General features: G+C 43.5%; 1 protein-coding gene across 1 annotated transcript in view; it reads left to right on the forward strand.

Annotated features, from left to right (window-relative positions):
- The first annotated feature begins 1,623 nt into the window (after nt 1–1,623).
- The window catches only part of Tomosyn (syntaxin-binding protein tomosyn), a 168,388-nt gene continuing 144,091 nt past the window's right edge, over nt 1,624–25,920 (forward strand). The window contains exon 1 of the mRNA XM_080280751.1: nt 1,624–1,758. Coding sequence (XP_080136877.1) covers nt 1,624–1,758 — 135 coding nt within the window. The remainder of the gene's footprint in view (nt 1,759–25,920) is intronic.

Here is a 25,920-nt window from a genome sequence, read left to right on the forward strand (position 1 = left end):
AAAGACAGAAGAGGGAGTGTAAAGTCACCCATAGGCAGAAGGAAGAGGAAAGAATGAAGGAAAGAAAGACAGAAGAGGGAGTATAAAGTCACCCATAGGCAGAAGGAAGAGGAAAGAATGAAGGAAAGAAAGACAGAAGAGGGAGTGTAAAGTCACCCACAGGCAGAAGGAAGAGGAAAGAATGAAGGAAAGAAAGACAGAAGAGGGAGTGTAAAGTCACCCACAGGCAGAAGGAAGAGGAAAGAATGAAGGAAAGAAAGACAGAAGAGGGAGTGTAAAGTCACCCACTGGCAGAAGGAAGAGGAAAGAATGAAGGAAAGAAAGACAGAAGAGGGAGTGTAAAGTCACCCACAGGCAGAAGGAAGAGGAAAGAATGAAGGAAAGACAGAAGAGGGAGTGTAAAGTCACCCACAGGCAGAAGGAATAGGAAAGAATGAAGGAAAGAAAAACAGAAGAGGATGGAAGGAAAGAAGGATGGAGGAGAGGAAAGGGCAGACGCCCAACAGCAGCACTACATCGAGTGAGTGGATGGTGAGCGCCCCCACCTACTATGCTCCTCTCAACTTATTCCCACAGCTCTCACTCTTGACTTATGTCTCTCCAACAGGGTCCAAGAAGAGTTAGTATCACAATACCGTCATGTAATAGCTTTTTCACTTCCATGCTCACTTCCCTGTTTCTTATCACTGCTTTCAAAGAACCAGCAACCTTTCTTCCCTGCTGCACCCTTTCAGGCACTTCACCCTCTAAATTTCCATCCTTACTCATCACAATACCTTTTTGTTTGAAGGAAATAAACGGATTCTGAATTTGGCTCTCTGTTTTGTTATTTTTTCTCGGGGGGAAGTCTCGCACGCTTGTAGCCTTTGGTTCATTCTTTCTTTCATAAATTTTCTGACCATCCACTTGCATTATGCACTCCGTGACTTCATGTGTCTCACTTAAAATTGATGTAAATATTTTTGGTGCAATAACTGGATGGTAGAACGTTAAAAGAGCAGAAATAAGAGTTTTTTTTTTTCCCCCTTCTGTTTATGCAGTTGGTTTGAGGCGAAGTTGTCATCAAACGTGGCCTGCTTGCAAAATTTTACATCTGATGTGAATAATTTTGGTGGAATATTGTTGGGAGGAAGAGCATTTGGGAGAGATGACGTTTTAGGTATATTTAATATAGTTTATGTAGTGGAATCGAGGTTGATATCGCATCACACTTCGTTTGAAATAATTTACGTGTTTTGGTGCAATGATTGGGATGTTGCGTTTGAGAGGCCGAGATGAGATAACACATTAGGTGCGTTTTCGTCTGCTTGGGTACCAGGCATCAGGTTTATTTCCTAGTACACACCTTCTGAGATAACTCATGTATGATATGAATAATTTTGGTGCAATAATTGTGCGTTAGAGCGTTAAACCAAGCCAAAATAAGTCGTGTTGGGTGCGATATCGACTCATGACGTCACCGGCGCGCGCAGCCTCCTCAGTGAGCTGTGGACTCTCCTAGGGGGCGGATGGGTTGTGTCGCCGCTCCTCCCTCCTCGTCCCCACCCCCTGCCTATCCCGTGATGTACTAAACCCTTTGGTGGATTATTATGCCCCCCGGTGACCCCATGTGACCTGGGCACCATGAAGAAGTTTACCCTCAAGCACGTGTTCGAGGGGTTCCGATCCACCGTTCAGTCTCCAGCCAGTAGCAGCAGCAAGACGGAACAAGTGTCAGTTGTGGAGACGCTGCATTCTGACAACTTCCACGTCGCTAAGGTAAATATTCATACCACTAATACCACCTGTTTATACCACACAAGCCTGCTGGTATATTCATTCCTTTGGGTAGGTGTGTAGGGCTGGATATATGATAGGGTGCACATTCTCCCTTGTCTTCAGTAATCCCGTATACTACCTTTTTTTAATACCAGATTTTAATTCATACCACTAATACCACCTGTTTAAACCACACCAACCTGCTGGTATATTTATTCCTTTGGTTAGGTGTGTAGGGATGGATATTCGATCAAGACAACATTCTCCCTTGTCATCAGTAATTCCGTATACCACCTTTTTTTAATACCAGATTTTAATTCATACCACTAATACCACCTGTTTATACCATACCGACCTGCTGGTATATTTATTGCGTTGGTCAGGTGTGTAGGAGAGGGCTTGGGATTCGATCAGGTGCACATTCTCCCTTGTCACCAGTAATTCCCTACCTTATACCAGTGTTCAGTACCACAGTTTAAGTAAGGTAAATAGGCCTCTAATACCACTATTTCATACCACACCGACCCACTGGTATAATTGGCTTTTTAATTATGAGTGAAGGGTAGATTTATAAATTCGATTGGGTGCACGCTTTCCCTTGTCAGTGATTCCATGTATATATAGTTTATTTTAATACCACATTTTAATACCAGGATTATTTCTAGGTTAATAATACCCTGAATAATACCAGTGGGAAGATATTGAGTGAAATGGCGTGAAAGCACATTTTCCCTTAAATGCGTTTCCACAATACCAGTCAGCTGTTGGTATATATTTCGCTTAATAATACCAGGATCAATACCAAAAGCAATGGGTTGTTTTTTCCATTGATTACACGCCCTCCCATAACATAGACGCGTTTCTACATATATTAATACCACTCATAAATACCAAAATGCGTTTTACATATTCTAATACCACTCATAAAAACCAAAATGCCTTTCTACATATATTAATACCACTCATAAATACCAAAATGCGTTTCCATATATATTAATACCACTCATAAATACCAAAATGCATTTCTACATATATTAATACCACTCATAAATACCAAAATGCGTTTCTACATATATTAATACCACTCATAAATACCAAAATGCATTTCCACAATACCAGCCATTCATACTACCCAGTTGCTGCAATATATATCATTTATTAATACCAGAAGCAGTACTGAAAAGAATGGTATAAATTTTGGACCGGGTGCACGTTTTTTCATGTCTCTGTATACCATCAAATACCACTTTTTAATATATACCACATTGTAATACCATAAATACTCGTATGTTCGTTATACCACTTTAATACCACATTGTAATACCATAAATACTCGTATGTTCGTTATATCCCTTTAATACCACATTGTAATACCATAAATACTTGTATGTTCGTTATATCCCTTTAATACCACATTTTAACACCATCAGTACTCTTAGCTTCGTTATACCAGAATTAATACCAGTGGGAATGAATGGGTGTTGATTTATTTTTACATTTTTCCATAATTTTCCTCCCTAATCCCTTTTCCTCGGTGACTTACCTGTATTTATTTATTTATTGACATAAAACTATCAGGTGCTAGTCACGAAGAAGTGCTGTAGAAAGATGTAGAGCCATAGTAATCTTTTATTCTAACTTGGCCTAAAATTGCCATCTCACCAGTTTGAATGCTATGTTGTAAGAATAACACAAAAATGCTAGTCACAAAGAAGTGCTATACTCTTTTTACTCTAACCTTGCCCTAAAATTGCCATCTCTTGAATTCTGTTGTAACAATAGATTGGTACTAATATAATGCTAGTCATGAAGAAGTGCTGTGGAAAGGATGCAGAGCTGTATTATTATCATTGTATTATTATTATTATTATTATTATTATTTTTAATCTACCTTGGCCAATAGTTGGCATCTCTCCCTCATGAATGCTGAGTTGTAGCATTAGCCTAACACAATTATGCTAGTCATGAAGAAGTGTAGCAGAAATGATGTAGAACCATAGTATTTTCATTTTATTTGGCACTAAGGTATGTGAAGTATGCTGCAAGAGGGTGAAAATTGTACCATACCAAATTAAAATAAACGGACTATTGTGGTGTTGAGGGTAGTAGTAGTAGTTGTTGCCTAGGCAGTCTGGCCGAACAGCCCCGAGTCCCTAAGGAAGGCCACGGCCGAGACCGGGCTTTCCCACAGAGCTCTCAAAGAGTGTATGTTATGTTGTTGGCATAGGTGATTGTGTGCAATGCAGTCTTGCATAATGTGCTTAATAGTATGGGGTGCTGTGTTGCAGATTGTGTGCAATGCAGTCTTGCATAATGTGCTTAATAGTATGGGGTGCTGTGTTGCAGATTGTGTGCAATGCAGTCTTGCATAATGTGCTTAATAGTATGGGGTGCTGTGTTGCAGATTGTGTGCAATGCAGTCTTGCATAATGTGCTTAATAGTATGGGGTGCTGTGTTGCAGATTGTGTGCAATGCAGTCTTGCATAATGTGCTTAATAGTATGGGGTGCTGTGTTGCATCCTGGACAGGCATCAGCGACGGAGTCAACCAGCCTCTTCTGGTAGCTTAAGAAGGCTGGATGGTGCCCACATCTCAGCCTGGCCAGGTGGACCCTGTCCTCACGAGGGAGATAGGATTCAGAAGGGTGGATGTCAGGAGGCCGTGCATGCAGGGAGATAGGATTCAGAAGGGTGGATGTCAGGAGGCCGTGCATGCAGGGAGGTAGGATTCAGAAGGGTGGATGTCAGGAGGCCGTGCATGCAGGGAGATAGGATTCAGAAGGGTGGATGTCAGGAGGCTGTGCATGCAGCGAGATAGGATTCAGAAGGGTGGATGTCAGGAGGCCGTGCATGCAGGGAGGTAGGATTCAGAAGGGTGGATGTCAGGAGGCCGTGCATGCAGCGAGATAGGATTCAGAAGGGTGGATGTCAGGAGGCCGTGCATGCAGGGAGGTAGGATTCAGAAGGGTGGATGTCAGGAGGCCGTGCATGCAGCTGTGTGTTGTCTTTAAGTGACTGAATGGAGCGGCCAGTGATCTGAGTGTGGATATGCTTCTGGAAGCTGGTCTGAGGTGGGTGGGGGGGGAGAGATGACAGTATTTGTGTATGGTATCGTGTGCTGGGTGTTGTTTTGATGTTCCTTGGTGTGGGTGGATGTGCTGCCATGTAGTGTAGTGGATGGTGTGTGTGGATGTGCTGCCGTGTAGTGTAGTGGATGATGTTTCTTGGTGTGGGTGGATGTGCAGCCATGTACTGTAGTGGATGGTGTTCCTTGGTGTGTGGGTGGATGTGCTGCCATGTAATATAGTGGATGTTGTGGGTTTGTGGAGGCTGCAGCAAGAAACTGGGTGCCTCTCATGTCTAGGTGATCCTTGACTTTGAGGACTTTGGTTTCTTGATGTAGGTGGTCTGTGGGTGTAGTAGCTGTGCAGCCTGTGATTATTTTTATGGCCTTGTTCTGTATGGTCTGTAGAGTGTTGTAGTATGTTTTGGTGAGGTTAGAAGCCCAGGCAGGGCTTGCATAATTCATCACTGAACGTATGTATTGTTTGTATACTGTGGTGGTGGTTTCTTTGTTGTGTCCGAATGTTGTATGGGCAAGTGACCTCAAAGCATTGAGTCTTGGTGTTATTTTATTTTTAATGTTTGTGATGTGTTGTTTAAATGACATTGATGTATGTTACACCAAGGATTTTGTGTGTGTGTGTGTGTGTGTGTGTGTGTGTGTGGTAGGGGAGTGTTGTTTATGGTGAGGTGTGGGATGTGACTGTGTTCTGCTGTCCAGTTTGTGAGAAGAGTCACTGTAGATTTGGCTGGGGCTATTTTGAGCCTGTTTGTGGTGAACCACTCGTGTAGTGTGTTGAGGTAAGGTTGAATGATGTATGTAACTGTGTTTGCGTTTTGGTGCGTACATGTATGTGTTATGTCGTGTGTATAGGAAGCTATGTGTATCTGTGGTGTGTAGGGTGTGGGTATGTCGTGCATGTATAGGTTAAAGAGTGTAGGGGACAAAACAGATCCTTGGGGGACGCCGTTTGTGAAGTCTCTGATGTTAGAAGACTGACCGGCAAATGTCACGTGTGCACATCTGCCTGCTAAGTAGTTTGCCAGCCATCTTTTTGTGTTATTGTGCATGTTTGTGTTGAGTATTTTGTTTGTGAGGTTGTGGCGGAGGATGGCATCAAAAGCTTTGCTAATGTCTAGTGTGATTAGGAGTGTTCTGTGTGGTTGCCTAGCTGAATTCATGCCATCGAAAACTCTCTGTGTAAGGTCTGTAAGAAGGGTGTTTGTGGAGTGTAGTGGCCTAAAGCCATGTTGTGACTGGGCTAGGGGAATGTGAGGTGTGACTAGTTGTAGTACCAGTCATTCAGTGACTTTAGAGGGGGTGCAGAGGAGTGTGATGGGGCGATGTGAGGAGGGTAACATGGGGTCTTTGTTGGGTTTAGGGATAGTGATGATATTGCCATGCTTCCAGATGCTGGGTATTATGTTGTATGAGTAGTTGTAGTTTGATATGTTGGTGAGTGCTTGTATGCCTTGTGGTCCTAGGTGTTTAAGGTGTATGTTGCTCATGTTGGGTCCACAGGCAGATGAGTGCTTGAGGTTGTTAATGATGTGCTTCGTCTGGTTGTAAGTGAAAGGTGCGTAGTCTGGGTCTGTGGGGAACTGTCTCTTACGTCGGATGATACGTCGGTCTTCGGGATGGGGGTTTAGATGGCTGAATTGTGAAAAGTGTTTGATGAGAGTGTTTGCTTGTTGTTTGTTTGAGGGTATGGTGTCTGTTGTTGTGATGGCAGCGTGTGATTGTGTGGTGTTGCTGTTGGAAAGTGTGATGCTGTTTAGTGTTTTGTAGAGTTTGCTGATGTTTGTTTTGTGGTCAAGTGTTTGGAGGTAATTTTTCCAGTTTAGTGTTTGCTGTTCTGATATTTTATTGTTTATTTGAGTGTTGAGTTCTTGTATTTGTTGTACAGTGTCTTGTGTATGGGGTGTTGGGGAGTGTTGCAGTGTGTCCCGTTGTCTGATGAGGCCTTGAATTTTTGGTGTGAATTTGGGGTTGTGTTTCTTTCTGTTGCCTCTAGGGATGTGTCTTTTGTCTGCGTTTTGTATAATTGTATTGAAAGTGTGCACAGCAGTGTTGATGTTTGTGATGGGTGTACTGTTCAGTGTTTCGAGATGTTGTTCTGTTTCAGTTACGAAGGCCTCCCCGTTGGCTCTCTTATAATTAGTGTATGTGTGTTTGTGGCTGCATTATATGGGGCTGAAACATGGAATATGGGTGTAGCAGAGAGGAAAAGTTTGAATGTAATGGTGATGAGGAGTATGTGTGGAGTGACGCGTATGGATCGGTTGCGAAATGATGATGTGCGAAGGAGAACTGGAGTTGTTCGGGAGATGGCTGGTAGAGTTGAGCAGAGGGTGTTGTGATGGTTTGGGCATATAGAGAGAATGGATAATGAGCGATTGGTGAAAAAGATAACTAGATCTGATGTGAGAGGTGTAAGGCTGAGAGGAAGACCACGAATAGGATGGATGGACAGTGTGAAGAGAGAGTTGGATGCGAGAGGGATGTCTGTTGAGCAAGGAAGAGTGGCTGTGCGTGACAGAAATAAATGGAGAGAAATTGTGAATGAATAAGTGATGACGCAGCCCTGAGGGGATATTCTCCCGCATTTGGTCTGATCAGCTAGTCAGGTCAGGTGCGGGTAAGGGGATGGGTCTGTTATGATGTTGCAGGGGTAAACCAGTTCTGCTGTCGGGCCCTGGTGCGGATGTCACTGATTGCATTGCGCAGTTGACCCTTGTGCGGTGTGGTGCGGTGAGGATCTGTCCGTTCTCCTGTTTGGGGCTAAGATGCGAATGAATGTGTTTGAATGGATGAGTAAATGGGGAGTGTGTCATCCTGTCTCGGCTACCTCCCTTTCCTTGGGGGAAGCAGCCTAGGTATATAGATAGATAGATAGATAGTGTTTGTGGCCAGCTGGGGTGATTCTGGTTTTGGTAGTGATGATGATTGGAAGGTGATCAGAACCTAGGGTTTTGACCACTCTCCATGATGTAGTGGGGGCGAGGTTTGGGGAGCAGAAGGTGATGTCTGGAGATGATGGGAGGAAGAGGGCTTGGTGTGGGATGTGGGTATGTTAGTCTAGACTGTTTAGTATGAAAAGATGATCTGTCTGGGATTGTAGTACCAGCCCTCTGTCTGTGTCAGGGTTGATGACATGCCAGGCCTATGACTTGGCGTTGAAATCACCACCCAGGATGATGTTGGGTATGTTAGTGATGTGGTGTATTTGTGGAAAGTAATTGTGTGGTACTGTGGGGAACGACTGGGGGGGAATGTATGTGTTAGCGATTGTTATGTGTGATTTATTACCAGTGCGTATTTTAATTGATTGAGCAGATGGAAGGGGTGGAAGACGTATGTAAGATATTCACGGAAGAGAGAGGCGCAACGTGTGAGGCGGTTTGTGGAGTGAGGAGGAGATGCAAGGGTGTGCAAGGGACAGCATGGTGGAATGATGAGGTGAAACAAGCTGTGGAACAAAAGAAGAAGGCATGTAGTGAATGGCTAGTGAGTAGAGGTAGGGGAGAAGATGAGAGAAGAGAGAGGTATATGTGAGCAGGAGAAGGGAGGTTAAGAGACTGGTGAAGGAGAGTAAGAAGAAAGTGGATGAAGAGTTTGGGAGGAATCTGAGTGTGAAATGGAGGGAGAGTAAGAAATTGTTTTGGAAGGAGGTAAAGAAAGTAAGGCAGTGTGAAAGGGGAAATAGTAGGGGAGTGAAAGATAGGAATAATAGATTGTTGGTGAAGAAGAGAGAGAAATTGAGGAGATGGAAGGAGCACTTTGAGGATTTGTTGAATGTAGAGAGTGAGAGCAGTGCGAGTATAAGTGGTTGGGGAATGGCTGGGAGAAGAAGAGATGAGAGGAGGGAGGAAGAGATCAGTAGGGCGGAAGTAGTGGAAGCAATGAAGAAGATCAAGTTGGGAAAGGCCCCAGGAATTGATGGAGTGTGTGGTGAAATGCTTAGGTATGGGGGTGAGGTTGTTGTGGAGTGGATATGGAAGTTGTGTAGATTGGCTTGGGAAGAGGGAAGGGTTCCAGAGGACTGGAAATCAGGTATAATTGTTCCCTTTATACAAAGGAAAAGGGGAGAGAGAAGTATGTGGTAACCATAGGGGTATTTTCCTTCTTAGTGTGACTGGTAAAATATATGGTAGAATACTCATTGATAGGGTTAGGCATATGACAGAGGAGCTAGTTGGAGAAGAACAAGGGGCATTTAGGAAGGGAAAAGGGTGTGTAGATCAGATATTTGTTCTAAGATGTTTAGTGGAGAAGTATCTAGAGAAGGGAAGGAAAGTGTATGCTGCCTTCATGGACTTGGAGAAAGCTTATGACAGAATAGATAGGCAAGGTATGTGGAAGGTATTAAGAATATATGGAGTGGAGGGGAAATTGTTGAGTGCTGTGAAGAGTATGTATGAGGGAGCTAGGGCTACGGTACGAGTGGATGGTGAGCTGAGTGAGTTCTTTGATCTCAATGTGGGACTGAAACAGGGTTGTGTGATGTCTCCATGGCTGTTTAATATATACATGGATGGGGTTGTAAAGGAGGTGCAAGGTAGGGCAGTGGATGTGGGAGTGGCTCTAATGAATGAGGGTGAGATTTGGAAGATTCCGGTGTTGTTGTTTGCTGATGATACAGTATTGTTGAGTGAAGATGAATGGGAGTTGCAAGGTTTGGTGAATGAATTTGGGACAGTGTGTAGGAGGAGGAATCTGAAAGTTAATGTAAACAAAAGTAAAGTTATGCTGTTTGAGAGGAATGAAGTCACAGAGTGTACAGTGAGGTTGGATGGTGAGGATATGGAGAATGTGAGTGCATTCAAGTACTTGGGTAGTGTGATGAGTAAGGATGGAACTTTGGGGGATGAAGTGCGTGAAAGGGTACAGCAGGGAAGAAAGGTTGTTGGCACACTGAAAGCAGTGATGAGAAATAGGGAGGTGAGTATGGAAGTTAAGAAGTCACTGCATGATGGTATTGTGATCCCTACCCTGACGTATGGAAGCGAGGCGTGGACCTTGCAAGAGGGGAACAAGTCAAGAGTGAGAGCAGTGGAAATGAGTTACTTGAGAGGAGCATGTGGAGTGACGTGGAGGGACAGGTTGACGAATGAAGAAGTGAAGGAACGTTGTGGGGTGGATGTGGATGTGGTTGAGAAGATTAGGAGAAATACACTGAGGTGGTTTGGACATGTGGAGAGAATGGAGAATGAAAGACTGACTAAGAGGGTGTATGTAGGTGAGGTGGAGGGAGGGAGAGGGAGGGGTAGACTGAGGATGAGGTGGAGGGATGGAGTTGAGAGGTATATGAGGGAGGGGGGGGTGAGTTGGGGGGAGGATAGTCAAATGGTGGGTGACAGAGTGACTTGGAGGCGTTTTGTCTGCGGCCACCCTTTGCAGGATTAGGGCGTCGTGCTATAGATAGATAGATTTCTGTTGTGGTGTCATGTGGGGGGAGAAGTGACTGTGTGTGTGCACTGGTATCAGCAAAGTTGATGGATTTGTGTACCAGGGTGATGAGTCCACCGCCGTCGGCCCGGTCTTGTCGAATGGTGGTGAAGTTATGAAATGTTGGTGTTTTCTGTGCTCTGTGTAGTTTTGTTTCTTGTAAGATGGCAATGTGTATGTTCTGTTGTTTGATGAATTGTGTGAGTTCATGTTTTTTGGTGTTTATGCCATCTGTGTTTAACTGAAGGATGTTTATGTTGTGTGTGTGATGTGTGTTGGCTGCTGCAGCATGGGGGGGGAGGTGGTGTGGGTGGAGGGGAAGGGGTAGGAGGAGGTTGTGATGGAGGTAAGGGTTGAGGTGGATTAGGATGGGTTGGAATGGGAGGAGTTGGGGGACTGGATGGTGAGGGAAGGGTCGGTGGGTTTGGCTGTGGAGGTGTGGAGGAAGTAGGAGTAGGATTGGAAGGTGGGTTGATGGGTGGGGGGAAGGAGCATAAGGAGCAGGTCCAGGTCCAGGTCCAGGCCAAGGATGAGATGGAGGGATGGGGTGGAGAGGTATATGAGAGAGGGGAGTGTGAGTTGGGAGCAGGGCAGTGAAATGGCGGGGGACAGGGCGACTTGGAGGCGATTTGTTTGTGGCCACCCCAAACGGGATTGAGGCGTCTGGCAATAGATAGATAGATAGAAGTGTTGTGCAGGTGTAATGGGTCCAGTTCTTGCAGGAGTTGCATTGAACTGAACCCTTTGTCTGTCGGCTCGACGTGATAGGTTTAGAGCATGTTGGACATATGTATTTGTTGGTGGGTCCTGGATTGCTCTCAGTGTCCCCGGCTAGAAGAAGTCGTCGAGAAATGACAGCCGGGGAGTCATTTCTCGGTGTAGAAAAAACGGTGTTGTTGTGTGTGTTGTGTTGGGAGACGTGGTACTTGCCTGGGTGACCGAAGCCACTCCCAGGTACTCGAGCCCCGTGAGGGGCCGGGGGGGTTTGCTGTGGTTTGGCCCCCATGCTGTCCTCCTCTTCTCTTCGACAGCCTCTGGGGGGTAGACCCACGACAAAGACGCCACCGCTCCAGGTCCTGGTGATGAGGGTAATGGTGGATAGTGTCAAATCCACCAGTTAAAAAAAAAAGAAAAAAAAATGTATATATTTGTCTATCAATCTATCTATTGCCAGACACTTTAATCCTGTAAGGGGTGACCACAAACAAATCGCCTCCATGCCACCCTGTCCCCTGCCATTTCGCTGCCCTTCTCCCAGCTCACACCATCCTCTCTCATATACCTCTCCACTCCATCCCTCCATCTCATCCTTGGCCTTCCCCTCCCTCTCCCCCCTCCCAGGGGTGTCATTTTGGGGGGCAGTGAGGGGCACTGGCCCCCCCAGGCTTTCTGAGGGGGCCTCCAAATCAACTACAGTTAATGAAAAAAAAAAAAAAAGGTTAACACCGTGAAATTAAAAATACAGTAATTTGTGTTTAGCCCCAATAGGTTTTGAGTGCAATATATCTTGTGTGTGTGTGTGTGTGTGTGTGTGTGTGTGTGTGTGTAATAATCACAATAATTTATTAGGATGTCAGTGTAAATATGTTCCTAGCCTGCTGTTCAGTTAACTTCAGTATCGAGCTGCCTTTTCATTGTGTTCTGGCGTCATTAATAGCTTTTATTCAGCTCAGGAAGTACGTACCTGTAGGTAGGAGTCTTAAGAGTTCATTTAGATCAGTGGTTCCCATGTGGGCGTTGCTTTACTAGTTGAAGAACTGGAAGCTCTACAGGCATCATCATATATATATGTATATATATACAGTATATATATATTCATCCAGTAAAGCAACTAACAATACTGACTTAGCCACTACATCATCCCATAGTCAAGACTCAGATTTTATTTCTGTTGATGAAACAGCAGTCACATTAGCACATACTGTTGCACTGAACCAAGATCAAAAAGATTCAAAAGACAGTCCATCCACATCACAAACTCCAGCGACTCAAGCAGTTGATATATCTAACTCCCCCTATGATAAACCCAGTCAACCAACATTGCCAAGCTACCCAAGCAATCAGAATAATAGGACATTTAGAAGTCCCTATTTTGATATATTTTGGTGGTTGGAATACTCTGTCTCACAAGATGCATGTTACTGCTGTCCATGTAGGCACTTTGCTGGAGCATCTGTTTGTAAGGAGGAAGGATTAGGTAGGACAGCGTTTATTGATGTTGGAACAAGGAAATGGAAAGATACCAGTACCCTTCTCCAACAGCATCAGGCAAGTGAAAGACACATTAATAGTATGATCGCTTGGTCTGATGTCAAGGATATTCAGTCAGGGTCCACTCAGTGTGTAGCATCTTCTATATCTCCAGCTTGGCTACAAGAAACTGAGGACAACAGGGAACATGTCAAGTTACTTCTAAGTCACTGCATGACTGGGAAGGCAAGGCCTGTCTTTTCATGGACATAATAGAAATTTTTCACCTAATTGCTAAATGAAGTCCCTCTCTAAAACAAAAGTTAGATCGACCAGAATGAGTTGATATCAGTTGTTGGAAGACACATCAAGGACACAATTTGTGCTGAAGCACAAGAAGCCAAGTACTTTTCAGTTATGGTTGATGAAAGGAAAGACTTGTCAAAAAAGGAACAGATGGCTATTCTTGTGCGGTACTTTAGTGAGGATATTGTGAAGGAACGTGTCATTGGAACCCATCACATGGAAAAGGTTGATGCTGCAAGTTTAGCCGATTTTATATATAAGGAGGAGAGAGAACAACCTGGTTTAATTTGGTAGAAGCATGTGGCTCAGTGTTATGATGGTGCTGGTGTAATGATTGGATGCTCTAGTGGGCTTCAAGCAAGGCTATAGGATAAAATTCCCCAAGCAGAATACATACACTGCCATGCACACAGGCTGAGTTTAGTACTGGGCGACTGCATAAAGAATACCAGTGGCCTCCCTTCATTATTTCCAGTTATTAACACACTGTACACATTTGTTGCTGACTAACACAGGGAACCAACTTTTCACAGAGGCACAGAGCAGAAGATCTTCAGGTTTTGACACTAGAAAGACCCACTATAACTAGATGGTGTTGCTATTATAGGTCAGTATCAAAGGTTACGCTTCGCTGTGGCAGTTTGCTATCAGTGCTTCATACAGTTTCAGAGGCGTCTGATTCAGAAGCTGCGGCAGAAGTAAATAGACTGTACAAAAAGTTAGTCTTTCAGGTTTGTAATGGACCTACATATCACTGAACAAGTCCTTAGAGTTACCAATAGTTTGTCAGATCAGCTTCGAGCAAAGGAAGCCTTACTATCTGAAGTGTTCTCTCTCATACAGTCAACTATTAAGGAACTGCAGGTCTTGAGAATGGATGAGGCTTTCTCTAATATTTTTGACAAAGCTAAAGATTTTGCTTCACCATACGAGGCAGATACCAACTTGGAAAATTCAAATCAGTTGAGCAGACCTAAGCCTAAGAGAATTCCGAAGATATCATCACAACTAAAGAGCATCTTAAATGATTCAGCTCTAGGGAGAAAGGTGAATACTTGTATTGCTCCAAAGACTAAAATCTATCTATCTATCTATTGCCAGACGCCATAATCCCGTAAGGGGTGGCCATTTGACTTTGAGTTATTTGTTTTACGGGGAGGGGCACTAACCCTCCACCAACCCACTTGTTGACACGTAGGGAGCACAAAAGAACCTATTTTGATAGATATCTCTCAGAGCTTGATATTCACTGCACACAACACCCCTAATAGAAGCAAAGAATGCACTTGATTGCAGTTCCAGAGACTTTGTAGAATATGGGAAGCTTTCTACAATCTTACAAAGATATATACATAGATGAAATTCTTCTAGTTTCCCAAATATCTGTTGGAAAAAGACATTTTCTAAGGAAGAGTGACAAGCCAAAAAATCTGTTTTAATTATGTGAACTCAGACCATTAGCTTGTGCTTATTCAGAAATAGTGAATATTATCAAAATTCATCTCCTCCTTTGAGAAACTACTGCAGGCAATGAACGACTTTTTTCAGTACTTAGCTTAGTCAAGACATATCTAAGAACCTCAGTGAGGAATGATCACTTAAGTGACTTGCTACTTATGGCCTCAGAAAAGGAACTTGTTAAAAATCTTAACTTTAACATCCTGGTTGATAACATTGCAAAGCAGAGATCACGGGGATATCCACTGCTGCAGTAGTTTATTCATTTTTCAATGCAATAAATATACCTAGTTTAATTTTTAATTTCCTCTCATGAATTCGTTTCGTTTCGTTTCATTTCGCTTTTAAAGGCTCCAATATGTTTGCATGTGTTGGCCTTGGTCACCTAATGGCGGCTCTCCACGCTGCACGATCCATTGCAGCCTCCCTGTTCAGTCCCTTAACCCTGAGGTCACACTAAATGACCTCGTCCCATGTCTTTCTCGGTCTACCCCTCATAACCCCACCCCCAATATTAACACTTCTCACCTTCCTCACCCAATTATCATCCCCCATCCTCTCCACATGTCCAAACCATCTCAATCTACCTCTCCTCATCACAACACCAATACACTCCAGTCCCATCCTACCTCTCAACTCTTCCATCGTAAACCCAGCCCCCCCAGACCTTGGACGCAGGGACGCAATGGACATCCACCTAATCATTGTCATTTCTGTACGTCTGAGCCGGCGAATATCCTCTTCCTTCACTGCCCAGATCTCACTACCATACAGCATTACACTCCTAACACATGCCACATACAAAGACCCCTTAGCATGTAGGGAGAGTCCTCTCAATGTCAGGAGAGGCAACAGCTCCCTGAACTTCTTCCAACCACTCCTCACCCTAGCCACATAGCTGCTCCAGCCCCACCTCCAGCACATAACATGTCTCCCAAATAACAAAACTCTTCCACACACTCAAGAGACTCACCAGCAAGATCAATCCTTTCACGCCTGACAATCTCCACCTGCTCTCCCCGACACACCACACACATGAAATCAGCATTACCTTGCAGTCTACCTCTAATACCACTACATCTCTTATGTACCCACTTATCACAAACACTGCATTATCTTGCAGTCTACCTCTAATACCACTACATCTCTTATGCCCCCACTTATCACAAACACTGCATTATCTTGCAGTCTACCTCTAATACCACTACATCTCTTATGCACTCACTTATCACAAACACTGCATTATCTTGCAGTCTACCTCTAATACCACTACATCTCTTATGCACCCACTTATCACAAACACTGCATTATCTTGCAGTCTACCTCTAATACCACTACATCTCTTATGCACCCACTTATCACAAACACTGCATTATCTTGCAGTCTACCTCTAATACCACTACATCTCTTATGCACCCACTTATCACAAACACTGCATTATCTTGCAGTCTACCTCTAATACCACTACATCTCTTATGCACCCACTTATCACAAACACTGCATTATCTTGCAGTCTACCTCTAATACCACTACATCTCTTATGCACCCACTTATCACAAACACTGCATTATCTTGCAGTCTACCTCTAATACCACTACATCTCTTATGCACCCACTTATCACAAACACTGCACAAGATGGAATTACTTCCCACACCCTTGTGGCAAACCACACATGGCCACTCTCCCTCTTCTTTGACAGTACCGCCACCAGCCCTAGATACCATCACTTTTGTTTTATCTGCATTTACTCTTAAGCCCTTGTGCCCCATACCATCTCTCCACTTCCTAAACCTTTCCTCTGCCTCCCATACCATCTCTCCACTTCCTAAATCTTTCCTCCGCCTCTCCATACCGTCTCTCCACTTCCTAAATCTTTCCTCCGCCTCCCTTTCATTCTCTGCAATCAACACCAAATCATCAGCATACAACATCTCCCACGGGAGTCCATTTCTGAAGTCAGGTGAGAGGGCTTCAAGTACCATGACAAACAACAAGGGACCCAAGACTGACCCCTGATGCACACCAACATTCACGCAAAACTCAGCACTCAAATCTCCATTCACTCTTACCTGGATGTGAGCATACATATCTACGCACATAAGTACATATCTACCCACATACATACATATCTACCCACATACATATCCATCCTCACACATACATACATATCAACCCAGATACATACATACATATCTACCCAGATACATACATACATATCCACCCAGATACATACATATCTACCCACATACATACATATCTACCCACATACATACATATCTACCCACATACATACATATCTACCCACATACATACATATCTACCCACATACATATCCATCCTCACACATACATACATATGTACCCAGATACATACATACATATCTACCCAGATACATACATACATATCCACCCACATACATGGCCATAACCAGCCTAACCAGCCACTCCTCCAAGCCAAGCTTTCTCATTGCCCACTTCACCACCTCTCTAGGGACTTTGTCAAAGGCCTTTTCCAAACCAACAAAAACAAAATACAGATCCCTTCTCCTACCAATATATTTTTCCTGAAGCTGTTGAACAATGAATATGGCATCAGTGGTCCCCCTACCTGGCATAAACCCAAACTGCATCTCATCAATATTCACTCTTTCTCTAATCATACCTTCTACAACTCTCTCCATTACCTTCATTATCTCAACATATTCACAGTGTTCTCTCTCTCTCTCTCTCTCTCTCTCTCTCTCTCTCTCTCCAAACTGCATCTCATCAATATTCACTCCTTCTCTAATCATACCTTCTATAACTCTCTCCATTACCTTCATTATGTCAACATATTCACAGTGTTCTCTCTCTCTCTCTCTCCAAACTGCATCTCATCAATATTCACTCTTTCTCTAATCATACCTTCTAAAACTCTCTCCATTACCTTCATTATCTGATCTAAAAGCTTTATACCTCTATAATTTCCTCTTTCCAGGGCATCACCCTTCCCTTTATACACATTTACAATTACACTCTTCAGCCAATCATCTAGGACAACACACTCATATATACACAACACACTCCTATATACACAACACACTCATATATACACAACACACTCATATATACACAACACACTCATATATACACAACACACTCATATATACACAACACACTCATATATACACAACACACTCATATATACACAACACACTCATATATACACAACACACTCATATATACACAACACACTCATATATACACAACACACTCATATATACACAACACACTCCTATATACACAACACACTCCTATATACACAACACACTCATATATACACAACACACTCCTATATACACAACACACTCCTATATACACAACACACTCATATATACACAACACACTCATATATACACAACACACTCATATATAATCCTATTTATCAGGTCAGTGACTAAACTCATCCCTATATCGCTTGAGGCCTTCAACATTTCGGCAGTCAACCCAGACACACCTGCTGCCTTCCCCACCTTCATCCTGCCTATTGCCTCGCTCACAGTACCTGCATCCTGCTTATTGCCCTGCTCTCAGTACCTTCATCCTGCCTATTGCCTCACTCACAGTACCTGCATCCTGCCTATTGCCTCACTCACAGTACCTGCATCCTGCCTATTGCCTCACTCACAGTACCTGCATCCTGCCTATTGCCTCACTCACAGTAGCAGCGTCAATCAAAGGCCAAGGGCCAGACGCTGGATCTGCTGGCTCCAAACCTTCCCTGTCCCAGTCAAACTCCTCATTCAACAACCGGTTATAATGCTCTCTCCATGCATCTTTAATATCCTCACTGTTCACCACTACCCTTCCTTCATCATTCTTCACACACTGCTCACCTATAATATCCCGATTATCCCTCTTCACCTGACCTGCCACCCTAAATATATTTTTCCTTTCCCCATGATTTAGGTTATCAAGTAATTGTCTCTGTGACTCAGACTTTGCCCTGTATACCTTTCTCCTAGCCCTACGCTTGGCAGCCAAATATTCCTCTTTGCTACCACCCTTCTTCCATTCCCGGAAAAGCCTTCTTTTCTCCTTAATTGCAGCTTCTACATCCTCATCCCACCACCAGGTTACTTTATGTCTTGGTGGTCCTCTTGTCCAGCCGCATGTTACATCAGTAACTCTCAAGAAATTGTTCTTGAGGGCTCTGTACTGTTCATTAACGCCTCTGTCTACAGCTTCCTGTTCAGCAACCACTCTCCTCAACTCGCTATAGAAGGCATCCCTTACTACTTGGTTTTTCAGCTTCCATATTTTCCTCCTAGGTACATAAGTCCTCTTTTTCAACACTTGTTCTTTAAGCACCATATCACAAATCAATAGTTTGTGCTGCTGCACACACTCCTCACTTCCTATAACTTTAACATCCCTCACTAACCTCCTATCGGCCCTCCTAACCAGAAAATAATCTATCTGACTGCTATTTCCCCCAGACTCATACGTAATTAACCTACTGTCTCTTTTTCTAAAATATGTGTTGCACACAATCATGTCCGTTGCCTCCCCAAACTCGAGTATCCTTCCCCCTTCTGCATTCCTTATACCATATGCACATCCCCCATGCACTCCTTCATAACCTTGTGCTGCTTCACCTACATGACCATTTAAGTCCCCTCCCAAAACTACTATCTCATCATCCCACATACCACCCACTACACGTACCGGTATTAAATCATCCCAAAATCTATCTTTCTCTACTTCATCCAATCCTGCCTGTGGAGCATATGCCAATATAATCACAGCTATCCTTCTACCCAACAGAATTTTCACTACCAATATCCTATTGCTTACTTTCATAACATTCATAACATATTCCACCCATTTCTCCACAACCATCACACCAACACCTCCATATCCATCTGTCCCCCCCTGCCAGAACAGCTTATAGCAACAGTCTTTCCCTTAATTCTTAAATTAATATACTCTTCTTACCTGAGCCTCTTCCAAATTTAAAAACCATCATTGTATTTCTCCCACCTCTTAGTGTACAGCTTACTCTTTCACACTACTTTATATGGTTCATGATATTTGGGGGGCTAGGAAGCTAATAGCTTTCCATTTTTAATTCAATTACAAGTTTACATCTTTTCATTCTCAGTTTTATATTAATTATCTTTTCATTAGGCTGTAAGGATGAAGTCAGTTTAAGCTGTCACCAATACAAGTATTTTAATTGCTGTTTGGTCTATTATCCAAGATCAGCAGCATATAATGCAGTGATATGTGCTTTACCATGCACTTTAAATTACATATTCAACTTCACACAGACGTACTGCCAATGCCAGAATATCCATTAGTGTGTCTTTCAGGAAGTAATTGGTTTAACAAGTAATTATATACAGTATATATATTTGTTTACTGCTTTAATTCTCTAAATACAGCTTTGCATGTGGCTTCAAAATGCTCGCTGGACACCCCCCCATGTGGGGAGGTGGGAGTAGGGGGGCCTCCTAAATAGCCTGTGCCCCCCCCCAAGGAAAACTGAATTGACGCCCCTGCCCCCTCCACCTAACTCACACACTCCTTGTCAGTCTCTCGCTCTCCATCCTCTCCACATGGCCAAACCACCTCAGTTTGTTTCTACTAACACCTCCTACCACATCCACATCCATACCACAATGCTCCTTCACATCCTTATTTGTCACTCATTCTCCATGTAACTCCACATCCACACCACAATGCTCCTTCACATCCTCATTTGTCAGTCTGTCTCTCCATGTAACTCCACATCCACATCCACACCACAATGCTCCTTCACATCCTCATTTGTCAGTCTATCTCTCCATGTAACTCCACATCCACATCCACACCACAATGCTCCTTCACTCCCTCATTTGTCAGTCTGTCTCTCCATGTAACTCCACATCCACATCCACACCACAATGCTCCTTCACATCCTCATTTGTCAGTCTGTCTCTCCATGTAACTCCACAGGCTCCTCTTAAATAACTCATTTCCACTGCTCTCACTCTTGACTTGTGTCCTTCCAACAATGTCCAAGCTTCACTTCCGTACGTTAGAGTTGATATCACAATACTGTCATGTAGTAACTTTTTCACTTCCATGCTCACTTCCCTGTTTCTTATCACTGCTTTCAAAGAACCAGCAACCTTTCTTCCCTGCTGTACCCTTTCAAGCACTTCACCCTCCAAACCTCCATCCTTACTCATCACACTACCCAAGTACTTAAACGTACTCACATTTTCTAATTCCTCACCATCCAACCTCGCTGTACATTCACTGACTTCACCTCTCTCAAAGACCATCACTTTACTCTTCCCTACATTCACCTTTAGATTCCATTTCTTACACACTCTCTCAAACTCATCCACCAAGCCTTGCAGCTCCCCTTCGTCTTCACTCAACAACACAGTATCATCTGCAAACAACAGTACAGGCAGTTTCCAAACACTGCTCTTTCTCACTAGGGCTGCTCCAAGGTGTTAAGGTAAAAAAAAAAAAAAAAAAAAAAAAAAAAAAAAAAATGCTTGAGGATAGATGAATGTGAACCCAGTGGACTGCAGGCTGAAGTGTTACCCCTCTCCTGCAGCCAACCATAACTGTATCCCTTTCGCCTAAACTTGACCCTGTGTCTCAAAAGTTTTCGAGTCAATTCTTAACAAAATGTTAAAGCATCTTTCCTATCACAACCTTCTTTCTGATCGTCAGTATGGGTTCCGTCAGGGACGCTCCACTGGCGATCTTCTCACCTACCTTTCAGACTCCTGGTCATCCTCCTTTCAGGACTTTGGTGAAAGCTTTGCCATGGCACTTGACATCTCAAAGGCTTTCCATCGAGTCTGGCATAAATCTTTAATTTCCAAACTGCCCTCTTACGGTTTCTATCCTTCTATCTGTGCCTTCATCGCTAGCTTCCTTTCTGGTCGTTCTATAGCCGCTGTTGTAGACGGCCATCGTTCTTCTCTTAGATCTATTAACAGTGGTGTTCCTCAGGGCTCTGTCCTATCACCAACTCTCTTCCTTTTATTCATCAATGACCTTCTAAGCTGTACATCTAACCCTATCCACTCATATGCTGATGACTCCACCCTTCACCTTTCCATTCGGTTCCCACTACGTCCATCTCAGCAGTTACTTCAACAAACAAGGGATGAGGCTATGGCACACCTAGTGTCTGACTTGGCTCGTATCTCTGACTGGGGTAAAAATAATCTTGTTGTTTTTAATGCATCAAAGACTCAGTTTTTACACCTATCAACCCCACAAAATCTTCCACAGGTATACCCACTAATGTTTAATAATATTCAGCTTAATCCTGCATCATCCTTGAACATGCTTGGGGTTTCATTTACTCGGGACTTATCTTGGAAAGATCATATTACATCTCTTGTAAAATCTGCTTCCAAGAGATTAGGTGTGCTAAGCCGACTCCGTACCTTCTTTACCCCTGCACAGTTGTTGACTCTATACAGGGGTTTTATTTGCCCCTGTGTAGAGTACAACTGTCATGTGTGGGGAGGCTCCCCACATACAGCTCTTCTCAATAGGGTGGAGTCAAATGCTTTTCGTCTCATTAACTCTCCTCCTCTTACTGGCTCCCTTCAACCTGTGTCTCTTTGCGGCACTGTTGCATCTTTATCTCTTTTCTATCGCTACTTCAATGGTCACTGCTCCTCTTACTGGCTCCCTTCAACCTCTGTCTCTTCGCCGCACTGTTGCATCTTTATCTCTTTTCTATCGCTACTTCAATGGTCACTGCTGCTCTTACTGGCTCCCTTCAACCTCTGTCTCTTTGCCGCACTGTTGCATCTTTATCTCTTTTCTGTCGCTACTTCAATGGTCACTGCTCCTCTTACTGACTCCCTTCAACCTCTGTCTCTTCGCCGCACTGTTGCATCTTTATCTCTTTTCTATCGCTACTTCAATGGTCACTGCTCCTCTGAACTGTCTGCTTGCATCCCTCCACCTCTGTGACAGGCGCGTAGCACCCGTCTAGCAACAAACTCTCATCCCTTTTCTGTCCAACTCTCTAATGCAAGAGTTAACCGTTACTCCCAGTCCTTCATTTATGCAACAGGTCAACTCTGGAATTGTCCCCCTCTGTTTGTATTTCCTACTTTAACCGTTACTCCCAGTCCTTCATTTATGCAACAGGTCAACTCTGGAACTGTCTCACTCTGTCTGTATTTCCTACTTTAACCGTTACTCCCAGTCCTTCATTTATGCAACAGGTCAACTCTGGAACTGTCTCACTCTGTCTGTATTTCCTACTTTAACCGTTACTCCCAGTCCTTCATTTATGCAACAGGTCAACTCTGGAACTGTCTCCCTCTGTCTGTATTTCCTACTTTAACCGTTACTCCCAGTCCTTCATTTATGCAACAGGTCAACTCTGGAACTGTCTCCCTCTGTCTGTATTTCCTACTTTAACCGTTACTCCCAGTCCTTCATTTATGCAACAGGTCAACTCTGGAACTGTCTCCCTCTGTCTGTATTTCCTACTGCCTATGATCTCCAGTCTTTCAAATGCAGTGTGTCCAGACATCTCAAAATGAACGTATCTTGAATTTGGCTCTCTTTTGTATTTTTTATTTATTTTTTCTTGATAGGAACGATTAGTGGTGGGTGGGGGCCTCACCATCCACTCACTGGATGTAGTGCTGCTGTTGGGTGTCTGCCCTTTCCTCTCCTCCATCCTTCTTTCCTTCCATCCTCTTCTGTCTTTCTTTCCTTCATTCTTTCCTCTTCCTTCTGCCTGTGGGTGACTTTACACTCCCTCTTCTGTCTTTCTTTCCTTCATTCTTTCCTCTTCCTTCTGCCTGTGGGTGACTTTACACTCCCTCTTCTGTCTTTCTTTCCTTCATTCTTTCCTCTTCCTTCTGCCTGTGGGTGACTCTACACTGAGTGACAAGCCAAATTGTTTCCTGAACACCAGGAAACCATTTACTACGCTGGGTGGTAACCATATAACCAAATTTTGGCGCCTGGTGGTTTAATGGGTATTTATTGCACTCCAGTCAGATTGAGCCGGTGCAGGTTTATATCCAAGGGGTGGTTGGGGTTTATTGCTCATGTAATGCCACTCAGGGATGAGTGAGGCTGATCACTCTCATCTTAAATGTCAGCACAAACTTGCCTAGCCCCGGCCTCCTACACTCCTCATGGGGCGACGTAGGATTGGATGATGGATGGAACTGTTTTGTGGGCTCAGTCTTTGGTTCCTTCTTCCTCGCATTAAAAAAAAAGCTTAGTTGCAGTGAAAGACAATATTGTGGCTCTACATCCTTTCCAAAGCACGTCTTTGTGACTAGCATTGTATTCTAGTGTTAATCTATTGTTATATTTTAGGCCAAGTTAAAGTAAAAAGAGTATAGCACTTCTTTGTGACTAGCATCATATTCTAGTGTTAATCTATTACCGTATATCCTTTCCATAGCACTTCTTTGTGACTAGCATCATATTCTAGTGTTAATCTATTGTTACAACTCAGCATTCAAGATGGAGAGATGGCAATTTTAGGCCAAGTTAGAGTAAAAAGAGTATAGCACTTCTTTGTGACTAGCATCATATTTTAGGCCAAGTTAGAGTAAAAAGAGTATAGCACTTCTTTGCGACTAGCATCATATTCTAGTGTTATTGAAGTTAGAAACGCTATAACGGAATGGCATTTGAATTTCCTATATCCTATTCACCCTCACCTGGCCTAAAATTGCCATCTCTCCATCATTAATACCAGTTGTGACAAAAAAATTAACACTAGAATATGATGCTAGTCATGAAGAAGTGCTGCGTAAAGGATGTAGTGCCACAGTAATACCATATACTGCAATGGTGCTGCTTGATATGTTGCAAAAGGACAAATATCTGAGCCAAGTTAAAGTGAAAGAGGTATGGGTTGTTGCATGGCTTTAGGAAACAGCAGTGACTTAATGTATGTTGATAGGTGATTGAGTCTGTGTAGTAGATGGAGAGGTATTTGTAATGGTCATATGAGGGAGGGGCAGACCGAGGATGAGGTGGAGGGATGGAGTTGAGAGGTATATGAGGGAGGGGCAGACCGAGGATGAGGTGGAGGGATGGAGTTGAGAGGTATATGAGGGAGGGGGGGGTGAGTTGGGGGGAGGGCAGTCAAATGGTGGGTGACAGAGTGACTTGGAGACGTTTTGTCTGCGGCCACCCTTTGCGGGATTAGGGCGTCGGGCTAGAGATGGATAGATAGATAGACGTGTATTTTCATTGGTTAAGAAGAATCCCTAACACCTGCTCCTTAGCTATTTATTTTTGATATGGCTGGCTACAATAACAATATAACATATAATAACAATAACATACAATAACAAAAGGATATGTAATGATGGTATTTTTGGTGTGCTTGGTTTAGCATTAGAGAGAGAGAGAGAGTGCTTACCTAATTGTATCTTTACAGGAATGAGTCCAGTTCGTACTGTCCCGTGTCTTAAACCATATTTATCGTACATATCCTGTGTGTGTGTGTGTGTGTGTGTGTGTGTGTGTGTGTGTGTGTGTGTGTGTGTGTGTGTGTGTTCTTACCTAATTGTATCTTTACAGGAATGAGTCCAGCTCGTACTGTCCCGTGTCTTAAACCATATTTATCGTACATATCCTGTGTGTGTGTGTGTGTGTGTGTGTGTGTGTGTGTGTGTTTGTGTTTGTATGTATGTGTGTGTGTGTGTGTGTGTGTGTGTGTGTGTGTGTGTGTGTGTGTGTGTTTTGTAAAGGGCCAGCTTAGGCAAGTGTAATGAGTTGTTTGAAGATATGTTTGGGAGTTTTTTTTTTTTATACAAGGAAGAAGGAACCAAAGGCCAGGAGCCCGCAAACCTTTCCTTCCAAGAAAAAAACAAAAACAATACAAAAGAGAGCCAGATTCAAGATCCGATCATTTCGAGATGCCTGGACACACTGCGTTTGAAAGACTGGAGGTCATAGGAAGCAGGAAATACAGACAGAGGGAGACAGTTCCAGAGTTGACCTGTTGCATAAATGAAGGACTGGAAGTAACGGTTAAAGTAGGAAATACAGACAGAGGGAGACAGTTCCAGAGTTGACCTGTTGCATAAATGAAGGACTGGGTGTAACGGTTAAAGTAGGAAATACAGACAGAGGGAGACAGTTCCAGAGTTGACCTGTTGCATAAATGAAGGACTGGGAGTAACTAACGATTAAAGTAGGAAATACAGACAGAGGGAGACAGTTCCAGAGTTGACCTGTTGCATAAATGAAGGACTGGGAGTAACTAACGATTAAAGTAGGAAATACAGACAGAGGGAGACAGTTCCAGAGTTGACCTGTTGCATAAATGAAGGACTGGGAGTAACGATTAAAGTAGGAAATACAGACAGAGGGAGACAGTTCCAGAGTTGACCTGTTGCATAAATGAAGGACTGGGAGTAACGGTTAAAGTAGGAAATACAGACAGAGGGAGACAGTTCCAGAGTTGACCTGTTGCATAAATGAAGGACTGGGAGTAACGGTTAAAGTAGGAAATACAGACAGAGGGAGACAGTTCCAGAGTTGACCTGTTGCATAAATGAAGGACTGGGAGTAACTATTAAAGTAGGAAATACAGAGAGAGGGAGACAGTTCCAGAGTTGACCTATTATACAGTACAGAAGAGAGCCAAATTCAACTTCCTTTCTCTTGAAGATCATAACAATACTCCTCCCTTCATT

This window comes from Coenobita brevimanus, chromosome 10 (genome assembly GCF_032717465.1).
Source record: "Coenobita brevimanus isolate Jiangsu-jjx chromosome 10, ASM3271746v2, whole genome shotgun sequence".
Classification (NCBI taxonomy): Eukaryota; Metazoa; Arthropoda; class Malacostraca; order Decapoda; family Coenobitidae; genus Coenobita; species Coenobita brevimanus.